General features: G+C 48.1%; 1 protein-coding gene across 2 annotated transcripts in view; it reads left to right on the forward strand.

Moving 5' to 3' along the window:
* The window catches only part of IARS1 (isoleucyl-tRNA synthetase 1), a 67,092-nt gene extending 43,564 nt beyond the window's left edge, over positions 1 to 23,528 (forward strand). For both annotated transcript variants that reach the window (XM_082694270.1, XM_082694271.1), the window contains exons 21-34: positions 532 to 623; positions 1,615 to 1,692; positions 2,393 to 2,514; positions 2,678 to 2,780; positions 3,033 to 3,116; positions 4,702 to 4,876; positions 6,922 to 7,034; positions 9,233 to 9,328; positions 10,136 to 10,312; positions 11,093 to 11,198; positions 14,725 to 14,850; positions 16,478 to 16,621; positions 17,205 to 17,357; positions 23,032 to 23,528. In XM_082694270.1, coding sequence (XP_082550396.1) covers positions 532 to 623; positions 1,615 to 1,692; positions 2,393 to 2,514; positions 2,678 to 2,780; positions 3,033 to 3,116; positions 4,702 to 4,876; positions 6,922 to 7,034; positions 9,233 to 9,328; positions 10,136 to 10,312; positions 11,093 to 11,198; positions 14,725 to 14,850; positions 16,478 to 16,621; positions 17,205 to 17,357; positions 23,032 to 23,114 — 1,652 coding nt within the window. In that variant the 3' untranslated portion in view covers positions 23,115 to 23,528. The remainder of the gene's footprint in view (positions 1 to 531; positions 624 to 1,614; positions 1,693 to 2,392; positions 2,515 to 2,677; positions 2,781 to 3,032; positions 3,117 to 4,701; positions 4,877 to 6,921; positions 7,035 to 9,232; positions 9,329 to 10,135; positions 10,313 to 11,092; positions 11,199 to 14,724; positions 14,851 to 16,477; positions 16,622 to 17,204; positions 17,358 to 23,031) is intronic.
* Positions 23,529 to 25,171: the final 1,643 nt, after the last annotated feature.

Genomic DNA, 25,171 nt, shown 5'->3' on the forward strand with positions numbered 1-25,171 from the left:
TTCGTGGAGGGTCAGGGTAGCACAGCGGAAGGAAGTCAGACATGCAGCTGTGGCCTCTCCAACACGGGTCTTGAGTTTCTTTCTTTCTTTCTTTCTTTGTAAAGAGAGAGAGTGAGTGAGCACAAGCAAGGAGAGCAAGTAGAGCAGGCAGAGAGAGAAGCAGGCCCCCCACTGACCAAGGAGCCTGATGCAGGACTCAGTCTCAGGACCCCGGGATCATGACCTGAGCTGAAGGCGGACGCTTAACCAGCTGAGCCACCCAGGTGTCCCATGGGTCTGGGGCTTCTCTTTTTCTCACTGACCACGGGGGCTCGCACGCACTCACAGGGTGGGTCATGTATGCTCTCGATACACCAACAGTCACGTAGTTCATCCTTGGGGAATGCCACCGGGGTTTTGTCACTTTGGTTCTTCCTGTCTCCTGAGCAAGCGTGGCAGCTCTGGGATGACAAGACCGCTTGCTGTTTGCGTCTGGCCCTCCCCGCACCCTAGACGCTCACCTGTTCTTGCTGCCTGATCATCTGCTTTCAGCTTACAGGCTCTACACGGTGGTGCCTCGCCTGGTCAAGTTTGTGGATGTCCTAACCAACTGGTACGTCAGGATGAACCGCAGAAGGCTGAAGGTGAGCGCACGCACGCAGGCTGCTGCCCGCAGCGGCGGAGTGTGGGAGGGTAACCTCCGAGAAACAGGAGTGCAGCCGGAAGAGAGAGGAATGTTTTCAAGTGCTCTCAGCTTCTGAAGCTCTTTCTCTTTTGTCCTTTTTACATTGTATGTCAGCTACATTTATCACCATTTGAAAGATAGGAACCTGTAAGTTCTAGAAGTCCACTTGCATATTTTCAAGACAACTAAGGAGTGTCCTGTCAGAGGGCAAGTCTCAGGGCCATACAAGACTGAGCTGAGCAGATTCTCTTAAAACACAAAAGGAAGTCACGCAGATACATGCGATGTCACGGGGGTGGCTCTGCTCTCAACTCGGGTTTCTCCTCACTTCTTCCTCTAGTCAGTTATGTACGGGCAGCCTACTGGGCATGTGGGCTGAGTCCTGTCGCAGGCCCGGAGGCCACGCGTAGACTGTGGGGGTGCCCGTGCCACGGCCCGCCAGCCTGCCTCCAGATGTGGGAATCACAAAAGCCCTTCACAAAACAGTAATTTCATTTTTGTTAAAATAGATCAAACACAACACGCCCATGTGCAGAGGGGCTCTCTCTACACTGTTGACCGCACCTATCTCTATCATTTCGTTATGGTTTTCTTTTTTATAATCTTTGTGTTTTTCCTACAGTGAATTAATGTCATTATTTCCTAAATAAACATTATATACATTTTTTTAAATAAGAAATCTTATCTTAAGGTAATTGCTATTTTCTGTTTGTAACCATTGCCGTGTGTTGCATGAGAGGCAGACGCAGCCTCCAGGCCTCAGATGCCTGGGCTCAGAGGTGGGGAGAGCAGGGCCCGCGGCGGCCGCCTGCCTGACCCTGGACGCTGTGCTGTGGCCGCCTGCCCCGGCTCCCCTGTCCTGTCTGCGCGCTGTGTGCTCTGTGGGGTCGCCATTCTTCATTCAACCGACTGGATTCGAACAGTCTAATTAATGCGAGCTTCTTCGCTAGGGTGAAAACGGGGTGGAGGACTGTGTTACGGCCCTGGAGACCTTGTTCAGCGTCCTGCTGTCTCTGTGCAGACTGATGGTAAGGTGCTGGCCGCAGCCCTGGCGTTGCAGCTGGTCTGTACTGGTCTCCCCAGAAAAAGAAATAGTTTTAAAACAGCTTAATTCCCTAGTTCCCTTTCAAAAATCTCATAGCTTGTCTATGTCAGGAAGGCCTAAGAAACATTTGCTTCTAGAGCTGGGTTCTTCCTGTCTGCCCTTTGCGGCACACGTCAGGTCGGGGTGCTGGCCCTGGGACGGCCGAGCCACAGCTGCCTGTGAGCACACACCTCATCTTCACGCGGGTTCCTGTCACCATAACAGGGAAGTACTTGAATGCACGTCTAATACACAAGTACGTCACAGACGGCGTTTTACTGAACATGTGTCCTGTCGCTACTACTCCAGCCTGAGGTCATAAGCCATGTTCACTCCTGAACACACACGAGCAAGACCTGTCTTGTGCCTGGTGCCTCTCATCTGACCTCACTCACCTTCACCCTAGGAAGCATTTCCCCAGCTTGCTGATGCGGTTTCTGAGGTGTGAGGACATGGGGTCATGGTTGCAGCTCCTGTTGTTACTGCAGACTTCTTCTGGGTGCTTCAGGACTCTGGCTCTGCCCGCCGCCGCTACAGTGCAGGGGTCCATCCCGCCAGGGTCAGAAAGTAGGGTCCTGTCCACTCACGTGGAGCTGCTCTTTTTCTCCATCCGAGGTCAGTTGATGTCCTGTCTCTTCATGCAGGCCCCCTATACGCCTTTTCTCACCGAATTGATGTACCAGAATCTAAAGCTGCTGATCGACCCTGTTTCTGTCCAGGACAAGGACACACACAGCATCCACTACCTCATGCTGCCCCATGTTCGGTAAGAATCGGGTATCACTGAAGCCCCGCCTGGGCCCGGGAAGGCTCACGTGGCGGCTGCGCCTCAGGCTGCAGAGGGATCGCCCCTTCCTCCCTCCAAGCTCGTGTCGTTTGGGGTGGTCTGCCCTTCATGGAGTCCCTCTCACGCTCACTTCTGCCGTCAGGGAGGAGCTGATTGACAAGAACACAGAGAGAGCCGTTTCTCGCATGCAGTCTGTGATTGAACTCGGGCGAGTGATTCGAGACCGCAAAACCATTCCGATAAAGGTTTGATGCTTCATTTGTATTTTACGTGCACAGGCCCAAATAATTACACCTTTGGAGGATTTTCTTAAAAGAGACCACTTCCAGCACAGGCATAATTTTTTTTCTTTTCTGCAGTAAGGGTGTGAAAGACTTAGTGCTGGTTAAACCTGCTCAGTCTGGAGCTTGAGATTCGGATAAGACATTTAACATTTTACTTTCCTGCTGTTTGAAGGACTGGCTGTTTGGTAAACTGTCCCTTCCCTTTCCTCCTAGTATCCTTTGAAAGAAATTGTGGTTATCCATCGGGATCCAGAAGCTCTTCGTGAGATCAAGTCTTTGGAGAAGTATATCATTGAGGTAAGAGTACAGGTTTGACTTTTTGGGTCCAAATAGATTTCTTTCTTTGAGAAGATTGTTAGGACTAGTACTGTTAGTGTAGTTCATTTTGATGTATACTTTGAAATGTATCCTTTTCCTTTTGTGTGTCAGCACATACAGACCCTTAACTGTCCACAGAATCTTGCACTTTGCTTAGAATCAGCGTGTGCTTTTGCCTTTTTAAAATGTCATTATAGGGGTGCCTGGGTGGCTCAGTGGGTTAAAGCCTCAGGTCATGATTCCAGGGTCCTGGGATGGAGCCCCGCATCGGGCTCTCTGCTCAGCGGGGGGCCTGCTTCCTCCTCTCTCTCTGCCTGCCTCTCTGCCTACTTCTGATCTCTGTCTGCCAAATAAATAAATAAAATCTTTAAAAAAAAATAAAATAAAATGTCATTGTAATTCTTTAAAAGCCATTCCTTAAAAAAAAAAAATTTTTTTTTTTAAAAAGCAATTCTAAGATCGGTGGATTCTTTACCTTGATTGGATCACTCACTACCTTTATCTGCTTCTCCAAATATTCTTTGAGGACTAACCAAAAAACTCTTCCTTCAAATCATCAAGTAACAAGTGGGCATGCATTGGGCATGAGCAGCTCCAACTCTAGCACAGGTGCTGGCTGAGCACCTTCCCGCCCATCCAGCGCTGCCTGGGGGTGTTCACTGGGCGTCCCCACTGGGCTGTGGGAGGGCCGTGTGCACCCAGACACACGCATGTACACATGTACACGCCATTGGCTTTGTGCTAGAGAGGACCATGTTTATAGTCTTCAACTTGTGTTTTTTCAGCAGACAGTGTTTCTTCTTTTTTTTTTTTTTTTTTTTTTTGTTGAACATTTTATTTAGAGGGTGGGAGAGACACAGTGGGAGAGAGTCTTAAGAAGACTCCACACTGAGTGTGGATCCCGCAACCCTGCACTCATGACCTGAGCCTAAACTAAGAGTCAGACGCTTACCCAGCTGCACCACACAGGTCCCCCTCTAAGTCTAGAATCTTCTTTAGTTGATGTAGTTTGCTCAGCTGTCTTGAATGATCTGGACAAGAAAGATTCTTAAGTTATGTATAGAATTGTACACCCATTAAAATTTTGTAACATTTTGATCACCCTAAAAAGAAACCCAGTGTTTAGCATTCACATGAGCGTTCACACACATTCACACATACTCATTCACACGAGCATTCACACGCCTTTTTTGCCCTCAAGATCCCTTCACCCCCTGGCAACCATGGGTGTAAGTTTTCTGTCCCTGGGTGTGGCTGTTCTGGATGGTTCATGTAAATGGAACCCGACAGCAAGTGGTCTTTTGAGGCTGACTTCCTTCACTTGGCACCAGAGGTCCAATTCATGGTACAGCCTGTGTCCATGCATCAGTCCTTCATTGCGCTAAGTAGTAGTCTGCTGGGTGATGGATCACATGTTGTTTATCCTTTAACAGCTGATGGACATTGGGGTGCTTTCACTTTTTGGCTGTTGTGACCAGTGGTGTTTGAACGTTTATATGCAAGTTTTTGGAGTCCCATGTTTTCATTTCCGTCTTTCTTTTCATCTTGGCTGCCGACTATATAGGAATTGAACGTCCGAAAGGTCACACTGTCTACGGATAAAAACAAGTATGGCATTCGCCTAAGGGCAGAGCCTGATCACATGGTCCTGGGGAAGCGTCTGAAGGGAGCCTTCCGGGCAGTGATGACGTCCATCAAGCAGCTGAGCAGTGAGGAGCTGGAGCGCTTCCAGGAGAGCGGTGGGTGTCTGCCCCTTCCAGGCGCCACCTTCCACCTGGGCTCCTTCACTTGCACTGTCACTGAGCTGCGAAACAAGTAATTCTGATAAGGGAAGGAGATGATCCCCGAACCATCACCTGTCCGTTGACTGCAGACGGATTGCCTGCTCCGTGCTGGTCCATGTGGCCCGGAAGTCCCAGCACAGACTTCCCGACACAGACAGGCCCAGAAACACAGGCTCCCAGCGTGGAGATCACACTGTAGTTACAAATGTCGTGTTTTTCACACCTACATTTTTATATTTTATGTTTATTTTATTCACCTTTTTATTCTGCATTTTTACTTTACAAGTCATTAGTCTGTAAAGTGCTACTTCCAGACCATTCTGTGGTTTTCCTTTAAGGGGTGCCCGTCCTATTGCTGGCTCTTCAGACTGTTTCCATTCTTCTGCTGGTGCCCGTAGTTCTGCAGTGAGAATTTTCACATGTACATGTTCTGTGCAGTCGATTCCTTCGGGCTAGATTTCTAGGTAGAATGACTGATAGCGCTAAGTTCTGCACATGCTAATAGGAGCCTAGAAACTACCCCAGTGAGAGAGCGCGCAGACCCCCAGTATCAGGTTCACTGTTATTGGATGTTGCTTGTGAGAAAAAGCCCGATGGTGTTTGGAGGTCTCTGAATGAAGACTAGAGTATAGTTTGACAGAAAAGATTAAAGCAGGTTTTGAAACAGGGACTTAGCAATGAGGTCTGGACCTGGTTCAAGGGAGAATTGGATCAGAACTTCCCATAGTCTCTCTAAGACATCAAGAATTCGTAGTTTGGTTCCTTAGGGCAAGACTGGATTTTGGACTAATTCAGCAAATACTTTTAAAGCTCTTGTGTTTGACTGGCCCTGGGAACCCAGAAAAGAGTGAGACAGATGTCTTTACCCTCATGGTGCTGGCCAACAGTGAAGATATGTGGAAACAGTTGTAGTTTCAATAAGTGCTCTGAAGGAAAAGCCTAGGACAATAGGAGGAAGTTAGGAAAGGGGACTTAGCCCCTCCTTCCTCTCCTTCAGGGGACTTTCCAGGTGCCCGGGAATTCTCAGCTCTGTCATGAGTAGAATCCTCTCGGGTCTTGGTATCACTGCTTAACCTTGGGTATAAAGTGTTCGGTTGTTAGGATTCCCTGTGAAGGTGAAAATCATAAGGACAGAGGAGTCACAAGGAGAGATAAAAGAACTCAGAAATCAGATGACTGCTTATAGGGAATTGAGAGAAATGTCCCTCGAAGTCCTCACATTTTTAGATGAAATGTAAGAAACCTGGCAACTAAAAGTTGAGTCATTCCTAACTTAACTTGATTTGTTAGATTAACAAAATCTTTGATGCAACTTCAGATCACAAATCTAAGCGTTTCAACAGATAGCCCAAATACTTAAAAATTATTGAAATAATCCTGGTTCGAAACCAGGCCTGTAGCTTCAAACCTACTTTCTGAGTGGATTTCTGCACTATTGGAAAGCAAAACAGTTTTTGGAACAGAGTGACATAGTCAGAATGACAGCCCAGTGCTCAGATACCCAGAAAATCACTGTGGGCGACCGCAGGAGGCTTCCCTGAAAGCAGGCATCTCCATCTTGTGCTCTGCCTGCTGTGGGAGGATGGCACCCAGACCTTGACCACCCTGTTCACCTCATTCCCACCCCACCCTACTCAGCAGATAGTGGAGCACTGGGGTCCTGCATTCAGTAAGTGCTGGGCCTGGGTCCCCCTGGACTCTGCAGCCTGCTCTCTTTAGTATATCATGCGCTCTGTGTTTAGGGGTACGTCGCCTCCTGGCACATGCCTTTGGACCTGGGGACTTCCTTACACGGGTGGACGTTGGCAGCAATTTAACTGTCCCCAAGGCAGCATGGGGAAGTATAAGGGATATGAGTTGGGAGAACGTGATCTCTTGAAGTCTCCACAGCTGGTGCTGTGAAGTTTTTATTAAAAACTGGCATAATGTGCTGTAGCTGGGCGGTATGTGGAGGAGGATGCTGGGGGGTTGACTCACAGTGGCAGTTGCTTCTCCGACAGGGACCATTGTCGTAGAAGGCCATGAGCTACATGAAGAGGACATCCGCCTCATGTACACATTTGATCAGACAACAGGAGGGACAATGCAGTATGAAGCACACTCAGATGCCCAGGTATGTTGCTCTTCCCTGGAACGTTTCTTTACCAAAAGATAACATAAGAAGAAAAAGTGTTTGTTTCTGCCTTTCCTGAGTGTTGGGCTCAGCTGGTCTCCTGACCAGCTGGTTTCCTGAGCTGGTCTCAGAGTACAGTAAACCAGGTATCCATTTTAGATTGGCTTTATTAAATTGCTCCATTGTATGCTCTTAACATGTGCACTTCTTTTTTTTCTTTTTTAATCTTTATTAGAGAGAAAACATGAGTGGGGGTGGGGCGGGGAGGGGTAGAGGGAGAAGTAGACTTCACACTGAGTGGGGAGCCTGATGCAGGACTCGATCCCAGGACCCTGGGATCATGACTGAGCCAAAGGCAGGCTCTTAACCTACTGAGTCACCCAGGTGCCCCGCCATGCGCATTTCTTTAGCATATATGAAATTGACATTTTATGACCTCTGCTTGCAATTGTCTTGAGTGTTGGGTCCTACCAAAATGATTAAGATATACCCCACCCTTCAAGGAATGACCCAGTCATAGAGACAGAAAAGTAAGCTACTTCTTACTCCTCTGCCTGATAAGTTATCTGGTAGGAAAGAGCACAGAGAGAGGTTCCTCTCCAAAGCCTGGTGTGGAGGCAGGCACGGGACGGACATCCCGGGGGGGATGTGCAGCAGTTGGGGATTCTGAGGTCAGTGCTTTTTGTCGTGATGGATCAGAGCATCTCTCTTTGCTCTTGACCAGACTTTTCTGGGCAGACAGATCATGAGATCTCTAGGGTGGGAGTGAGGGACTTGTGGAAGTTCCATGTGAGGAAGACAGCCCCCTCAAATTCCTCAAGCCTTTTGCAGTGGCTTGAATGAGACGTAGGCCGAGCTCCATGTGGCCAGACGGCATGAGGAACCACCTGTGAAGAAGCTGGGAAAGGAGGGCGAGAGAGTGTGTAAACTCCCTGACGGCGGCCAGCCTGAGACGGCACTGAAGGAAGTGTCCTCATTTTCTGAGATTAATGACACGGTTCATATACTATGGGCTGCGGTGGCCCTGCCCAGCCATCCACCTCCAGTTCTGCTCTCATGAAGTAGAGTAAACTGTTCATCTTTCTGATAAAGTTTCATCAGAAACGTCCATGCTGCTGGGGCACTAGGGTGGCTCAGTGGGTTAAGCCTCAGCCTTCAGCCCAGGTCATGCTCTCAGGGTCCTGGGATCGAGCCCTGCATCCAACTCTCTGCTCAGCAGGGAGCCTGCTTCCCCCCCCAAACCCCCGCCTCTCTGCCTGCTGCTCTGCCTACTTGTAATCTCTCTCTGTCAAATAAATAAATAAAATCTAAAAAAAAAAGAAAGAAACGTCCATGCTGGGACACCTGGGTGGCTCAGTCAGTGAAGAGTCTGCCTCTGGCTCAGGTCATGATCTCAGGGTTCTGACATCCAGCCCCACATGGGGCTCCCTGCTCAATGGGGAGCCTGCTTCTCCCTCTCCCTCAGACCCTCCCCTACTTGTGCCTTCTCTCTCTCTCTCTCTTTCTCTCTCTTTCTGACAAATAAATAAAATCTTTAAAAAGAGAGAAAAAAGGAAACAAACGTCCGTGCAGCTAGTGCTTGAATTACAAGCGTATCTCCCTCTGTGTTAGCAGTGACACCACTGTGCCGGTGGTGACACTCTTCTCTTTACGTCATCATTGACAGCCTTCACTACAGGTGGCATAGGAAGTGGATGAAGTCAGCACAAAGATGACCGTGTAAATCATAACAAATGTGTTGTGGTTTCCTGAGAAACCGCATGTTGAATCAGACTGACAGACCAAAGGCCGGAAAGTCTCTCCTGACTGAAGAAAACAACAGGGGCTCTTCTGGGGCCTTCGTGAGCTCATTGGCAGTGCGAAGGGCCCTGCAGCCCTGACTCCACTTCCTGCAAGGGCAGTGACTGCTTGTCACACAGACGAGGAACACTTACACGGGAGACACCGCTCCTCCATCTGTGAGCGGCACCCGCGGAAGGGAAGGAGTCACTGGACCCGTCCCCGCGGAAGGAATAGCTCCTTGCAAGCACCTGAACTGTAGCGAAACTAGTTCAATTTTATCTCCTTTGCTCAGTTAGATGAATAAATAGCACTACATGACAGACTTCTCAGAATTTAACTTAAAAACAGTGTGCTGAGTTTGAGAGAATCATTCCTCCTTGTTTGGTTGTCACGCAGTGCACTGTTCTCTCCTGTAGGTTTTGGTTCTCTTAGATGTCACTCCCGACCAGTCAATGGTGGATGAAGGAGTGGCTCGGGAGGTCATCAATCGCATCCAGAAACTTCGCAAGAAGGTCAGTTTGTCACATCAAGAACAAGCTTGTCTGGGTTTTTGGTTGTTGTTTGGTTTTTTGGTTGTTGGGTAGGACAGGAAAGGCAGGTGATACAAATCATTGTAACTGAGTAATGATAATTAGTCACTCATTTATGGTCTGTTCAGCTGTGCTTGTGGGAAAAGTAGGCCCCTCCACTCCCTGTTCTTTCACCCTAAGCTGGACATGGCTGTTGTGTTTCTCTGAGCAGGAGCTTTCAGCAAAGCTGTGCCCCTTGTCCACCTTTTTCAGTTCCCCATGGTTTCCAGGATCATCTGGATGGTTAGTCCTCCTTACTGGCGCAGGTCATCAGAGAGGACAGTGGGTGTCTGAGGAAGGGCATCTAGCTCAGGGAGACAGTATTGGATCTGGACAGAGGGGTGGCTCTTCCTTACTGGGGAGCTGGGAGCCAGGAGCTCCCACCCCTCAACCCTGAGGAGGGACTGCCCCATCCAAGGAGGGTCTCCCGACCCTGACCCTGAGAGGCTCCCTCGCCCGGACCAGAATGGGGGCTCCCACCTCCCCTCCTCAGGCCAGGTGTCTGAGACCTGTAGTGCTGGGTCTCAGGAGTCCACGTCAGCAGGTTAATGGGATACTTGGGAGCTCTGCCTCAGTTCAAAGTTTTGTGAGTGGGTTTCTATACAGTCAGTCCTTTGTTTCAGAGGATTGGGCAGGAACCTGTATGCTCCCGTAATGATTCAGCACAGGACTGTCCGCTCTGTTCAACAACACCATATGTTTTGACTAACAAATGTGCTTCCCTTTTAAATTTTCTCTATGTGCTTTCAGTGCAATCTGGTCCCAACTGATGAAATAACAGTTTATTATAAAGCAAAGTCTGAAGGGAAGTATCTGAATAATGTTATCGAAAGCCACACAGAGTTCATATTTGCCACCATAAAGGCTCCCTTGAAACCGTATCCAGTTCCAACGTCAGATAAAGTTCTTATTCAAGAAGAAACACAGGTGAGTTCTGGGTTTGTTGAACTATGAAGAGATGTAAGGTTAGATTTTATGTTGTTTGTGGAGTAATCTCTTGATATTCTACCCCCAGTAGCAACTGGCATAATTCTCCGTCCTAAAATACAGGGTGGGCTCAGTGTCCAGAGAGGACGGAGGGGGAAGGTGGGGAAGGTGGCCGGGAGCGGCGTGAGGGCTGCCAGGAAAACGGGGGCTGCATGGGCTGGCTTGTCCTCAAACGAGGGAAGATTGTGGATTCTGTGACTGGTCAAGGCAAATAACAGTTGACTTGAAGAGCAGTTGACTTTTATGGTAGTAGGTTTTATATAAAATTACAGTTTCATTTCCTATTGGCACATTTTAGATAGAACTATGAAAATCTGATTCCAAGATATGGAAGATATTGGCCATAAGTCAGAAAAATAGATCATTAATAGGGGCAGGAGTTGATTCAGTCGCTGACTCTGCCATGTCTTCCTTGTCTCATTCTTCCTTTCTGTAGAAGGAGCCAGATGGTATAGACAGGCAGGGGCTGGATGTCACTGTTTGTCTTTTCAGTGGGGCACATTACAAGATGGTTTCATTTTCTGTTCTGCATTTAGGAGAACAAGGTGAAACGTCATAACTTTTGACTGTTTTAGTGATGAGATTACATATGCGCTCAGAATCGTACAGAGCTCTCAGCTCAGAATCGTACAGAGCTCTCAGTGTGGGACGTAGCTGCAGGGTTAGTTGGTGATGTGGTCACTGCTGCAGTTACTGAGTTGCATACTCTCATGTGCTCAGTTAAAGGGTTCTGACCTGGAAATTACAATCACCAGAGGATCATCCCTGCCTGGTCCTGCTTGTGCATATGTCAATCTTAACATTTGTACAAATGGCAGCGAGCAAGGTAAGAGTAAATGAGTCCCGTGGGTTGAACTTTACTTTTTAGTTAAACCTATGGATGTCTTTAAGGCTATTGTAGGAAAATTAGTGAAATCGTATGACTTCCTCTTTCTAATTGCCATCAAAATGAATCCACAAAAGTAAAGGGTTGGACTTGCACTTCCAGGAAGATGGAATAGACGTGCTTTTTCCTGCTCTTCCCACAAAGAACAACCAAACACTCTGGGTGTGATATATAAAAGCAATGTCAGAAGACTCCTAAAGGGGGAGGGAAGAGTGCTGGCTTTTCTTTTTGCCTCATACATCCCAGTCTTGGAGCTGAAGAAACCGGCAACCTGGAATTGCCTAGCGCAAACAAAAATGCTCCAATAAAATCCTGCTCTCTCTAGCTAGAAAATGAGGAGCGGTGCAGCTTAGCGAGACAGAGAACTTCTAGGCAGTATCTGCTCTACTCTAGCCACATACAACACAAGAAACTGGCCCCACTACCACTCCCACCAACAAAGACCAAGTGGAGAGCCTAGATCTTTGTCAGGAGCCTGAGGCCTCTTCCACTTCGTGGTGTTCAAGAAGCTCACAGTGAGCTGGGACTTTCATCCTACCTCGGCAGGTCAGGTCTTGATCTCACGATTGTGAATTCAAGCCCCGCATTTGGCTTCCCAGCATGGAGCATACTTAAAAAAATAAAATAATCTGACAGAACATAAAGCAGCCGTAATAAAAATGTTCCACAGAGCAATTACAAACACAAAGGAAACAAGTAAAAATAGGAAGCATCGGCTAAGAAGATGCTTTTCATAAGCATCTTATGAAAACTTTAAAACTGATAAATATAAGACTAGGATACAAAACCCAGTGGATGGGCACAACGACAGAACAGAAGGGACAGGAAAGAATCTGTGAACTGGAAGATAGAACAATAGAAATGACCCATTCTGAACAAAAGAGTTTTTATAAATCAGAAAAAAAATGAATAGTCTTAAGGATCTGTGGGATGTTAACAGAAGTTGAATATTCTGTTACTGAATTCTGACAGAATAAGAAGGAACGACAGGACCAAAAGTATTGAGAGAAATAGTGACCGAGAACTTCTAAACTTGGCAATACATATACACCTACAGATTCAAGAAGCTGAGAGAAACCAATGAAAAATTCACATGGAGACATCACGTAGTCAAACTTGTGACAGCTGAAGGCAAAGAAGACATCCTGAAAGCAGCGAGAGAATATGCTCCCCTAACTGACAGGGGAGAACGATTGGAGCAGTATTGGATTTCTCATCAGAAACCTCGGGGGCCAGATGGCAGAATATTAGGAGTACTGTCTACCCAAAATTCTCTATCAAGCAAAATATCTTTTGTGGTGGAGGGAAAATCAAGACCTCCCCAAGTGAAGGGAGACCAAGAGAGTTCGTTGCTAGCATGACTTAAGCTAAAAAAAAGTAGGTAGAGGAAACTCCTAAAACAAAGAAAATGACAGAAGAAGAAATGTAGGGACATCGGGACAGAAGAAACAACAGTAGAAAGAGTCAAAGTATAGGTAAATTCAGTGGACTTTCTTACTTGAATTTTCTAAATTATTTGATGTTTGTAACAAAAGCTATATAACATTTCAGTGTATATATAAGAAATATTTAAGAAAATTAAAAGCAGGGGCGCCTGGGTGGCTCAGTGGGTTAAAGCCTCTGCCTTCAGCTCAGGTCATAATCTCAGCGTCCTGGGATCGAGCCCCACGTCAGGCTCTCTGCTCAGCAGGGAGCCTGCTTCCCCTTCTCTCTCTGCCTGCCTCTCTGCCTACCTGTGATCTCTGTCTGTCAAATAAATAAACAAAATCTTTAAAAAAAAAAAGAAAAGAAAATTAAAAACAGGGAAGAGCAAAGTGATGGAAGGGAGATTGGGTTTCTGTGCTTCCCTCAAACTGGTCAAATGCCAACATCAGTAGGCTGGGTCTTAGTGTGCAAATGTGGTACCACCGGCTACAACCACTAAACCAGCCTGTCTGGAGAGTCACACAAAAGCACTATAGAAATAAAAATAGAGTTGTAAAAGATATTTCTATAACCCATAGGAAGCCTAGAGAAAGAAAACAGAACAAGTGGAAGCAGCAAATAAGATGGAAAGCTTAAGCTTACCATCAGTAATTACACCAAATGGGGGAGGGGTCTGGCCAGCCCAGTTAGGGGAGCATGCGAATTTTTTTTTTTTTTTTTAGATTTTTATTTATTTATTTGACAGAGACACAGTAAGAGAGGGAACACAGCAGGGGGAGTAGGAGAGGGAGAAGCAGGCTTCCCACTGAGCAGGGAGCCTTGATGCAGGGCTCGATCCCAAGACCCTGGGACCATGACCTGAGCCGAAGGCAGATGCTTAACAACTGAGACACCCAGGCACCCCAAGAGGGAGTCTCCGGGTCATGAGTTCAAGTTCCACCTTGGGCTTAAAGAGTGCTTTTAAAAAATAGTCATCATAGGGGCTCCTGGGTCACTCAGTCGGTTAAGCATCTGCCAGGGTCCCAGGGGTGCTAGGATCAAGCCCCGCATCGATCTCCTTGCTTAGTCGGAGGAATGAATATGAATAAAATGAATTAATAAAATCTTTTTTAAAAATTACACAAAGCAAGAATGTTTATGTTCATTTCTGTAAAGCAAGGCAAGTCACTAGTGATGTTAAATAATCTACAAATGTCAGTCCTCATTTGGGATTCCAAATGTGGGATCATTGTGCTTTCAGCAGAGCTGCAAACCACAAAAGAGAGCTGGCAGCCTTAAGGGAGAATGAGAAAATTCAGTTTCAGTTTGAAAATTGAATATGTATCTCTTTCAACAATCGATAGAAGAGCTAGACAGAAAACCAGAGTCGAATCAACATTAATGGAACAGCTCACCCAGCAGCAGCAGAACGCCCATTCTGTTCAAGTTCCCACAGGACATTCACCAAGCTGGATTGTAGGCTAGGCCATGACACTCATCAACATATTTAGGGATTGAAATCGTAGAGAAAATGTCTGACGAATTATTTATTTCTGCTTTGTGAGAGATCCTGTGGAAAGGATGAAAGCCTGAGCCACAGGCAGGCAGTGGTCCTTGCAAACAATTTCGCCCCCCAGGTCTGTCCAGAGAACACGAAGAACTCTCCCCACTTACAATTTTAAAAGATCCAGGTAGGGGTGCCTGGGTGGCTCAGTGGGTTAAAGCCTCTGCCTTCAGCTCAGGTCCTGGTCCCAGGGTCCTGGGATCGAGCCCCACATCGGGCTCTCTGCTCAGCAGGGAGCCTACTTTCTCCTCTCTCTCTCTGCCTGCCTCCCTGCCTGCTTGTGATCTCTGTCTGTCAAATAAATAAATAAAATCTTTTAAAAAAAAAATAAAAATAAAATAAAAATTAAAAAAATAAAAAAGATCCAGGTAGACAGTGGGGAAAAGACATGAGAAGGTGTTGACCAGAGGGAACATAAAAGTGGTGTGTTTTCCTGCATTTTTCTTTCAAATTTAACATCTTTTTCCTTTAGTTTTACTTACATTTGTGGTTTTTTAGGTGGAGTATTACTTCTGGAAAATCCAAAAGGCGATAACAGGTTGGACCTTTTAAAGCTGAAGAATGTTATTACTAGTATTTTTGGCGTGAAAGATACCGACCTGGCTGTCCTCCGTGGTGCCGCAGGTATGTAGAAAGTCGGGAGCTGGCCTCTGACTCGAGGGGGTCATTTGGTCATAGTTCTGCTCCACAGCTGTGCCTTCCTTACGAAGCTGGGTTGGCCAGGCCCTTGGCAGCCCTGGCCCTGCGTCTCTGGGCCCCTGCTGGGATGGTGACAGCATCTGACATTGTGAACCTGCCCTCATTCCTGCCCAGATGGACATCTCTGTGCCCCACAGGAGAAGAAGCCTTGCACCCTGTCCACTCGGTGTTAGCCTCAGGCTGGGGTCCAGGCCTCAGAGACTCCATGCTGTGCTTTGACTTTAGTAAGCATAGTGCCTGTGTCTTGCTAGACAAGATTCTCAGTAAGACAAGCCTAAGTTAAGAGAGAGACATGTTGAAGTCCTTCCCCTGCATACTACCAAATGTGACCTTTGGAGACAGGGTCGTTGCCAGTGTGATTAGGTAATAAGGGTGTCCCCAGGAGCACACAGGGATATGGCCATGTGATGACAAAGGCAGGGCTAGAAGGGGGGAACTGCAAGCAGATGGCTGGGAGCCTCCACGAGCCAGGAGGAGGACGGGGAGAGCTGCCTGTGGGCTTCTGCGGGGGCAGGGCCCACGGAGGACCGGGATTTTGACTCCTCACCTCCCAAATTGGAGCCCGTAGATTTCTGTTTGCTGCAAGCCCCATGCTTATGATTCTTTTTTTTTTTTTTTTTAAGATTTTATTTACTCATTTGACAGAGAGAGACATAGCAAGAGAGGGAGTGGGAGAGGAAGAAACAGGCTCCTCGCCAAGCAGGGAGCCCAATGCAGGGCTCGATCCCAGGACCCTGGGATCATGACCCAAGCCGAAGGCAAACACTTAACTCACTGAGCCACCCAGGCGCCCCAATGTTTATGATTCTTAATGGCAGCCCCGTGAGACAAGTACACCCTCTTTGATAAGAATCTGGATGCTAATTTTCAGGAAATTCTAAATAGCCTAAAAGAGGAGATGTAATTGGCCAACGAACGCAGGCAAGCTGCTGGGCCACGACAGATGGGCAGAGACTAGGCCAGGCTCATGGTGTCACATGCCAGCATCCTCTGTGACGCAGCCCAGAGGAATTCCGGGAAGCCACAGGTGTGGAGGTCCTACAGCCCCTATTCCTCCGGGACCTACCCCAGCCGTGTTTGCGACTCTCAGCAGATCAGTTGTAGATCAGTGAGATCTGCATGTGTCCCCTGTGTCTTGCTGTTTTTCACATGTGTTCGTGAGTCAAATGATCTGTTTTCTTCTGACTATAATTATCATGTTTTAATATAAGGCTTCCTTTCACAGTGAAGTTTAGTATTCTGACATAGGAGATTTTACAAGGATCTGCAAAAATACTAAGTCCTAAAAGGAGAAAAACCAGTTTGCTGTATGTTTTTGTTATTACTATTATGTGGTTTGTTTTGCAGTGTTCACATCTGCTATTTGCATGTCATTTAAGCCTCATTTTATAGAGAAGGCCATGTCCTTTGGTAAAGAGAAATTAAGTGGAAACATCACTGCAAAGATAAAGGATAGTTTAATAATTAAGTAGGATCAAGTGAATGACTTCGGCTCTGCACTGTATATCCTGAACGAGTGATTTGTTATTGCTGTTTTTGTTGTTACTTCTAGAAATACGAAACCAGACTGACTTACTGAGTCTCAGTGGGAAAACCCTTCGCGTGGCAGCGGGGTCTGCCCCCGCTGTGGTGGACGGCCCCGGCACTGCACTCTGCCGCTACATCAACCTGCAGCTCCTGAACGCAGGCCCACAAGGTGCGCGTCCTCCAGCCGCCAACCCTGCGCCTGCGGGGCTGAGGGGCTGGCGGCCGGGTTTCAGTTCAGGCCTGCCTTGCACGTGGTGCATTAAGGTGTGCTCCGATCTGCCTGGGCAGCACCCAGGCTGGCTGCTCTTGGTGTGTTTGTGCGGAAACACCCTCCACCTGGCAGTCAGGAGGTGGGGTAACCTGACACGTAAACCTTACCGCCAGATGAAGTGGAATTAAGTGCCATCGCGTAAATGTTTTTGCCTTTTTTTTTTTCCTGGAAGGTGTTCTGAAATCTGTGTACACATCCATGCCTCGGTCAGCAGACTAGCTGGCTATTTATTTTTCCTGGATATCTTGGGCCCTCACCGTGCACAGCATGTGTTTATGGAATACCACTTCCCTAGCTGTGGGGGTTTATACCCGTTGGGATTTCCATTGTCCCTGCCCCTTCCCCTCTGCAGTCTGGACACCAGGCCCCCAGGCCCTGCTGGTTCTTGGAGCCTCTCCTCTGCAAAGGGGCCGGCAGAGGGACAGGGTTAGTGAGAGGGCTGCGCTCTCAGGACCTGACCCAGTGGTGGTTTCTTCCACAGAGTGTGTAAAGGGAACAGTGGGCACACTCCTTCTGGAAAACCCCCCCGGGCAGAACGGACTCACCCACCAGGGCCTTCTGTATGAGACAGCCAAGGTGTTTGGTCTTCGCAGCAGGAAGCTCAAGCTGTTTCTGAACGAGGCTCAGACACACGGTGAGATGACACCACATACTACAGCTGCACTTTCTTGCTGATTGTGTTTTTGCTCTTTTCTAGAAATTTGCCATATAGATTGTTAAAATAATAATTAAAAGGATGATTGCTTTTTGCATTGAAAATAATGTTAAAATATATTGGTAAGTTATTAAAAATACATGCTTTAGATAAATTAGCATCTATTTGCCAATTCTAGATCACTCTCTTCCCCAAGGATCGGAACAGTGACAGTATTATAAAACGGCAGCTTGTAATGGTGTGGTGCCCCCTCCTCTAGCGTGGACAGAGCATACTTACAGGCACTTCCTCAGTGAGCCCTGAAGATTGGAGAACCCAGGCCTGTCACTCGGGAAGGAGACGGCGGTGGCCCCAGCAAGGCCGGTGGTACCCCGCCCCAAATGCACGCTGGTCTCAGGTTCCCATCACTGGCCCCATTCTCTTCCTTCATCCTTGTCACCTGTCACCTGTCACCTGGCTGCTGCTGGAGCCCTTTCCCCAAACGGCTTCTGTTTGTGGGGCCATCCCTCCTGTTACTGTAACTCAAACCCGTTTATTCATTTAGCCTCGCAGCCTGGGTCGGCTGCACGCTCTGGCGGGCTCTCCGTGCAGGGGGACAAGTGCCCAGAGTTGTCTTGTCCTTGGTTCTCTGCAGTTTGAATGTACTCTGCCCCGGTGTACATGTTTTGGTAAAAGGGCTTCTTCAGTCTTTCTCAGAGCGCCCACCTCCGTGCCATGCCACCGGTCGGTCCCCAGTGCATCTCCGTCACCTGCTAGAGCCTTGGCATATGAACTCGAGTGTAGATTAATCCCCACCGCTGTGCTGCCTCTGTGTCTGGTCTGAGGATCTCCGTGTCTCTCCTGCAGTGCTTCTGATGCCTTTCAGAATGCCTTGTAGCTTTTTGTTGACAGCCTGCTATGAGGATTGGGTCACGTGACCTGAGGTGAAAAGTTGGGGTGAGGCTGGCTGGTTGTCTGGCATCAGAAGTGTCCGTACTTCTGTCTCATCCGGCTCTAACCCGTTGTCCTGCAGAAGCCCACAGGAGGTGGGACTCGTTCTGTCGTTACGTGATTAGTGCTCAGCCTCTGGGGACCCTGTGTCCCTGGGCCATGACCCCAGCTTCTCTGTTTCTTCCTCCAGTAAGAAAGGGCCTAGCTGGGCTGGACCAGGTTATGCCCCTTTCTCCAGTCCAGTTAGGCCCTGTTTTGTGGGGGGGTTATTTTGGTTTTTTGGTTTTTGGTTTTTTAAAAAGTACTTACTAATCAGGAAGGACTTGTGCCATTTTGCTGGGATTCTTGTTCTAGAAGTCTTACATTTGTTTTCTCCCTCGTGTCCTCCAAAATTTCCTCCTTGGGGGGTCCAGTTGATTTTTTTTTTTTTTTTAAGCACACTGTCTTCAGTTCACTCCACACTTCCTTTTGTGTATTTTTCTTTTGCTATTTTTTTTTTTAAGATTTTTACTTATTTATTTGACAGATCACAAGCAGGCAGAGAGGCAGGCAGAGAGAGAGGAGGAAGCAGTCTCCCTGCTGAGCAGAGAGCCCGATGTGGGGCTCGATCGATCCCAGGACCCTGAGATCATGACCTGAGCCAAAGGCAGAGGCTTTAATCCAGTGAGCCACCCAGGCGCCCCCTTTTGCTATTTTCTTAGTGTTAACTGTGGGGATTACAGTTAATGTTCTAGATTAACAACAGTCTGGTTTGAATCAATACCAATCTGACTTTAGTTACGAAAACCCTGCCCATTTGTATTCTTGTCAGAGACGGCTTTGTGTGCCCCAAAACATAAATTTTTAATTGTGTCTTATGTATTTGTCTTTTAAATCATCTAGAAAGCAGGAAGTAGAGTTATGAAGCAGGCATGGGGCAGCCCGCGGCAGTTAGCACCGGCGTCCTTGCGACCAGCCTGATGCCCTCCTGTGCTGCCGGGTGCTCTGTGCTTCTGTTTATTGGCGGTATCTTCACTGCTCCTCAGCTCGGCCTTCACTCCCTCATCAGACGGATTTGGCCAGAAAAGTTCTTATTTTTTTTCAGAGTTGAAAGCCTGGACTTTTCTGCGTGTGCACTCTGCCCTGGACACACACGCGGCTTTCTGAATCACACCGTCTTCGACTTTGCCCCCAGACTGTAAGCCTCCGTCACATGCTGCCTCTGCAGCCTTGTGCCCCCCGGCAGCTGTGGGCTTTTTGTTTGCCTGACTGTATTTCCCAGCGATGCCCATACTTTCCTACCTGGGCAGGTTCCAGGTTCAGGTGAAAGGAGATAAGCGCCCTTTGTGATCCCCCTGAGGGGGCCACAGTCGTGTTAGGACACACACGGTGCCTTTGCTCTGTCCTCCTGCGACCATGGGGTCCTCAGGCTGGGAGGGTCGGGCAGCCAAGCACAGGTGGGACAACCATAGATCTTTCTACCCCCTGCAAGGTGCCTTCTCGAATGTGGCATTTATGTGGTTACTGTGAACCTTTGATTGTTTCTAGAATCCTGACGACAGTAGTTAGTGGAGTTGTGTTGAAGCTCCATGTAAAGGAGCATTTCATTGTTTGGGGACACTGTCAGCCCAGGCCCACTTCACCTCAGTTACTTGGGGCCACAGGGAGTGTTCGGACAGCACGAGGGCCAGAGCCTCATAAGGCTGTGTCCAGTCTGTCCCTAGCCCGCAGCAAGGCTGAGTGAGGCCAGTTCTCCAGGCTGGCCAGACAGATGGGTGTAAGCCAGGGCCGTGAGACATACAAGAGTCTTCTCGGTTCTGGAGGCCAGGGCCAGGTGTCAGCAGGGCCGCTGGAGGCTCCAGGGCAGAATCTGGCCTTTGCCTCTTACCACTTCTGGTGGTTCCAGGCGTCCTGGACTTGTGACTCTATCACCCCAGCCTTGGCCTCTGTGGTCATGGCCAGTTTCTGGGAAGTAGAATAGGGCATGTCTTCTGGAAGGCCATGATTTAAACCCACTGCATTCTCTTGACTGTCTTCTCGGTGGTGAGGGATTTGTTTGAAATGTACTCTGGCTATGGGTTCCTTAGTCAGGGCCCCAGCATTTGTGGGGAGGACGGTTCACTGGATTTCCCAGTCTGTAGACCCCAGGCTTTTTCTTGTCGCACTTTGATAACCTTTAGTGCCAAAGCTTTAAGCCCCCAGGACTGCCAGAAAACCAAAATGTTCAGGTATCTCTTGGGATTCATGATTTTTGGCTTAGAGGTTTCTTTCTTTCTTCTCTTGTGTCATTCCTTTTTTTTTCTTTTTTCTTTTTTTTTTAATGTTTTCTATTACACTTTAAAATTTTCTGCCCTGTTATTTAAGACTCAAGCCTCCATTGCACCTGGGTTCCTCTCTGTAACCAAACACACCTCTGTGCCTCCACGTGGCTTTCAGGGGCTCCCGGTGTCTGCGGCCGTCGCTGGCTTAGGGCTCCATCCTCTGTTGAAGCAGCCTGTCTGCAGCCTGTCCACCCCCAGAGTTGTCTCCTGTGCGTTCCTCCCTTGATGGTGGCCCTGCTCAGAGTCCCCACGGCTTCCTTATTCCCCACATGCACTGGTCCCCAGGGGCAGCTGAGCCATGGACGTGAAGAGGCACCGTCGTCTATGGTTCTGTGCGTGTGCTGGCACCTGGCTGACACTGACCAGGGCAGAACCACGTTTGTGAGATTCTGCCTGTGACTGACAAAGCAGACCTTGCCTGTGCTCCCAGTGTGACCTCACTGTGCCCTGAGACCTCAGAGACTCAGTGATCGGATCCCCCAGAAGCCTGGGCTCTTTCCAGCCCATTGTCTCTGCCCTCTTCCTCTCAAAGTTGTCTTTTGTAAAACAGTACTAATTCGGTAAATTAGGAGGATCACTGAATGACTTCCTGCTTGTTCACAAGATGCTCAGTGTCATCTCCAGGCCTGTAGTACCCGCAGTGGAGGCAGCTTCAGAAGTGCTGTCCAGCTTCCCTGCTGGGACAAGAGCTCATGGAAGGTCCTAACCTTTGTTTTTGTTGGTTGTTTTGTTTTGTTTTTTATTATGTTCAGTTAGCCGGCATATTGTACATCATAGGTTTGTGTTGTAGTATTTAACAATTCCTTAGTTGTGTATAACATCCAGTTCTCATATTGGGATGAGCGCTGGTCCTTCCCTTTTTTTTTTTTTTTTTTTTTAAGATTTTTTATTTATCCATTTGACAGAGAGAAATCACAAGTAGACAGAGAGGCAGACAGAGAGAGAGAGGAGGAAGCAGGCTCCCTCCGAGCAGAGAGCCCGATGCGGGACTCGATCCCAGGACCCTGAGATCATGACCTGAGCCGAAGGCAGCGGCTTAACCCACTGAGCCACCCAGGCGCCCCTGGTCCTTCCCTTTGAATTCAGATCTGCCAGAAGAAAAACCGAGGGGCAAAGAGCATTTTCTGGTTTTCCTTTCTCTCTCTTTCTCTCTCTCTCTCTCTCTCTTTCTTTTTGGGATTTTATCTATTCAGTGTGTTTTGAAGATTTTTTTTTTTTATTTGAGAGAGAGGGAGAGCGTGAGCATGAGGGTCAGAGGAAGAGGGAGAAGTAGGCTTAGGCTCTCCGGTGAGCAGGAGCCTGACTGGGGTCTCTGTCCCAGGACCCTGGGATCAGAACCTGAACCGAAGGCAGACAGTTTACCAACTGAGCCACCCAGGCGTCTGTCTGTTCAGTATATTTTAATCAGTTACATTTGGTTTATACTTTTAGATGCTCAGAGTTCTTGTCATTGTATCAGCTCCCATATTCTGTGACATGAGCCCTCAGTCTTCAGTAACTGTGCTCTGGCCTCATAAGATGTTATAGGCTTATCATGTCCTTACATTCCCCCACACCCTACACAGTGATTCCTCCTGCTGTATGGGAGTTAATATTTGGAGACCACGAAGGTTCTCTGTGGGCCTAGGAAACACCTGTTTGGGGCAGGGTGTATGGACATCTGGGTCAGCGCACAGGGCTAGTTAGTTTGGCGGGCTTTCCTCCAGAAGGTCTGCCCAACACTTCACCCAAACTGTAGGGAGTTAGGTGCCTTGGACAAACTCAGAGAAGAGGCCACACAAGACCACTGTCACTTCTGCCAACTGTAAGTTCACCCTCAGGTTTGATAGTTTACCAGCAGGATTTATGGAACTTGCTGGAAACTATGAACTTGGGTTTTTTATAGGGAAAGGTACAGAGGGCCAAATCTAGGGGTCCAGACATGGGGCTTTTAGGGGGCCTCTCCCAAGGAGTCCTGGGCAGTGTTCCTCCTCCTGGCCCCTCACCGTGACAGTGGTGCACACAGTGTATCACCAAACGGGAAGGCTGCCCGAGCCTGGAGGGGGTCCATAGTCTGCAGCGAGGCTTCATTACATGGGCACAGTTGGTTCATTGCCCACCCAGCTGCACTGTGTTGAGGGATAGCACGTGACTGAAAGCTTCCACCCTAAATCCCATGGCTCCACGCAGAGCCCCGCATTAGCAGAAGCTAGGAGGAGTATTCAGGGCCCACCATAAACAAAACACCCCCATCACTCGGGAAGTCCCAAGGGTCTAGAGGGTCCCCCAGGAGCTGGGACAAAGCCCAGACCCATTAGGGTGAGGCCAGATCCTATACAGAAGCAGTCAACACCCCCACACACAAAAAAAGCAGTCAACAATGTTTCAATATTCATACAGAATAGGTAGAACATTTACTTTTTTTAATCTTCTATCCATTCTAGAAATTACAGAAGAAATCCCCATGAAGACTTTGAACATGAAGACTGTGTATGTTTCTGTATTACCCATGACGGCGGAATTCTAACATCATATTCCACGTGACGGAGTCCTTCCCGCACCGCACGCCTGTCCCCTACGCACACGGAAGGGGTTTCCTTCAGGGGCACATAGGATTTGCTGCTTTGGGTTCACAGTTGGAATGGGGGTGATTCCTCAGGGCACTTGATGCCTCACAGTAATACTTACACGTAACCCGGAGCTCCCGCACAGCCACAGGGAGGGCAGGCTGCACCTCTGCTCACTTCTACACTTGCACAACGTGGAAGTGATTTCAGTGGCAGATTTATATATCATTCTGTGGCCTTTTCAGACTTGTTTGAGATGTCTTGAAGGTATGTGTTAAATATTTCTGCTACCTGGATTTTCCTGGGTAATTTAATGGAATATTTGAAGTTTAAGTAAATTAGAACAATAAATAAATTTTCTCTCAGATAATAAATGTATTAGAAGTCATTTATTCTCCCATAGTCAAATGAAACCTGAAATGTGTAATCTCTAAAGAACACAAAAGCTTCATAGTGACCTCATTATTAAGACATAGCTAACCATCTAATTTCACTTCTTCCCAAAATCCTGTGTCAAAGAGGCAGATGCCAGGACAAAATCAGCTGCAGAAGTTTATTGGGGGAAACAAATGAGGGATAAAGGGGGGGGGCAGGCCCTGCGGACAGAGAAGAGGAAGAAGGGAGGGTTGATGAGAAAAAGCCCAGCCTGCAGGGCAACCTGGGGACGTCTGGGTCAGGCCGGGCTTCCCCATGGAAAGAGGCCAGAAGTGGGCAGACATGACCAACTTCGCCCGCCCACCTTGGTCGGTCCGTGGCCAGGCACTGCCAGGGGGCAGCAGCATAGATGCCTCAGAGGATCTGAAGAAGTGCCCTGGCAGGAGGCCGTCCACCAGCTGTGCTCCTGTGTCAGGGTCTCCTAGAGGGGAACAGAATGGTGATCTCTGGCTGCTACAATTAATGCATTTCAACTCCACAAGGTTGGAGGGGAGAAAAAAGGACAAGGTTAGGATCATTGGAAAGCCTGTGCACTGCTGTTGAGAATGTGAGATGTGGCCACTCTGGAAAACGGGATGGACGTTTCTCAGAAATGGAAAAGTGTTCTGGCAACCTGGATGTGTGCCCCGAAGAACTGAAGCCCAGGTCTTGAAGAGATTCAGCGTCCCAGCTAAACTGCAGGGCTACTCCGTATCCAGCATATATGCACAGTGGACCAGCATTCAGTGTCTACGGAGAAGGATGCGCCTTGGGGCCATTGTGCCTGGTGAAGCAAGCAAAGAGAGATGAGTGTTCCGAGATCCCATGTCTGTGAGGTCCCTGGAGGAATCCAGCAACTGAAGCTGCCCCAGGGAGGGGAAGGGGGACTTGTTCGATGGGAACGGCTTTGGTTTTGCAAGATGGAGATCTAGAGGTCTTTCCGCCACTGTGACTATAGTTAACACTACTGCACAGTTCCCATAAAAGTGGTGAAGTTGGTAAATGTTAGGTATCTGTTACCACAATTTTGAGGTATTTTTAATGTCAAAGGGACAGAAGCTGCCCGGAAAGAGCTCCCACTGGCCAAAGCTGGAGCAATTTGAGCAAAAAAATAATTTAGTATTGGATTAAATCCGAAAAAATATTCATGAGTCCATACTGATAGCAGTGACTGAGAGAGAAGTGATAAACAACTTTGTAGCTACTCCCCCTCAGGGTGCTGCACCCTATGTCCCCTTGGTTAGAAGTGGGGGGCTAATATAAGTGATCGAGGCAAATATTTCTCAAATCCTTCCCAGAAAGCACAAACTGAGGCGCCTAGGCTACTAAGTCGGTTAAGCGTCCAGCTCTTGATTTCGGCTCAGGTCATGATCTCAGGGTCCTGGGACCGAGCCCCGCATTGGGCTCCCTGCTGAGCAAGGAGTCTGCTTGAGATTCTCAGTCTCCCTCTGCCTCCCCCTCCCCTGCTTGCTCCCTTTCCCTCTCTCAAATAAAATCTTTAAAACACACACAGTAAAATAAAATTGGGCTTGAAAATTAAAGACTTAAAAGAAAAAGACTTGTTCTTCAAAAGGTTTGTGTATATAAAATGCAATTCACAGAC

The sequence above is a fragment of the Mustela nivalis genome (assembly GCF_964662115.1).
Source record: "Mustela nivalis genome assembly, chromosome: 13".
NCBI lineage: Eukaryota > Metazoa > Chordata > Mammalia > Carnivora > Mustelidae > Mustela > Mustela nivalis.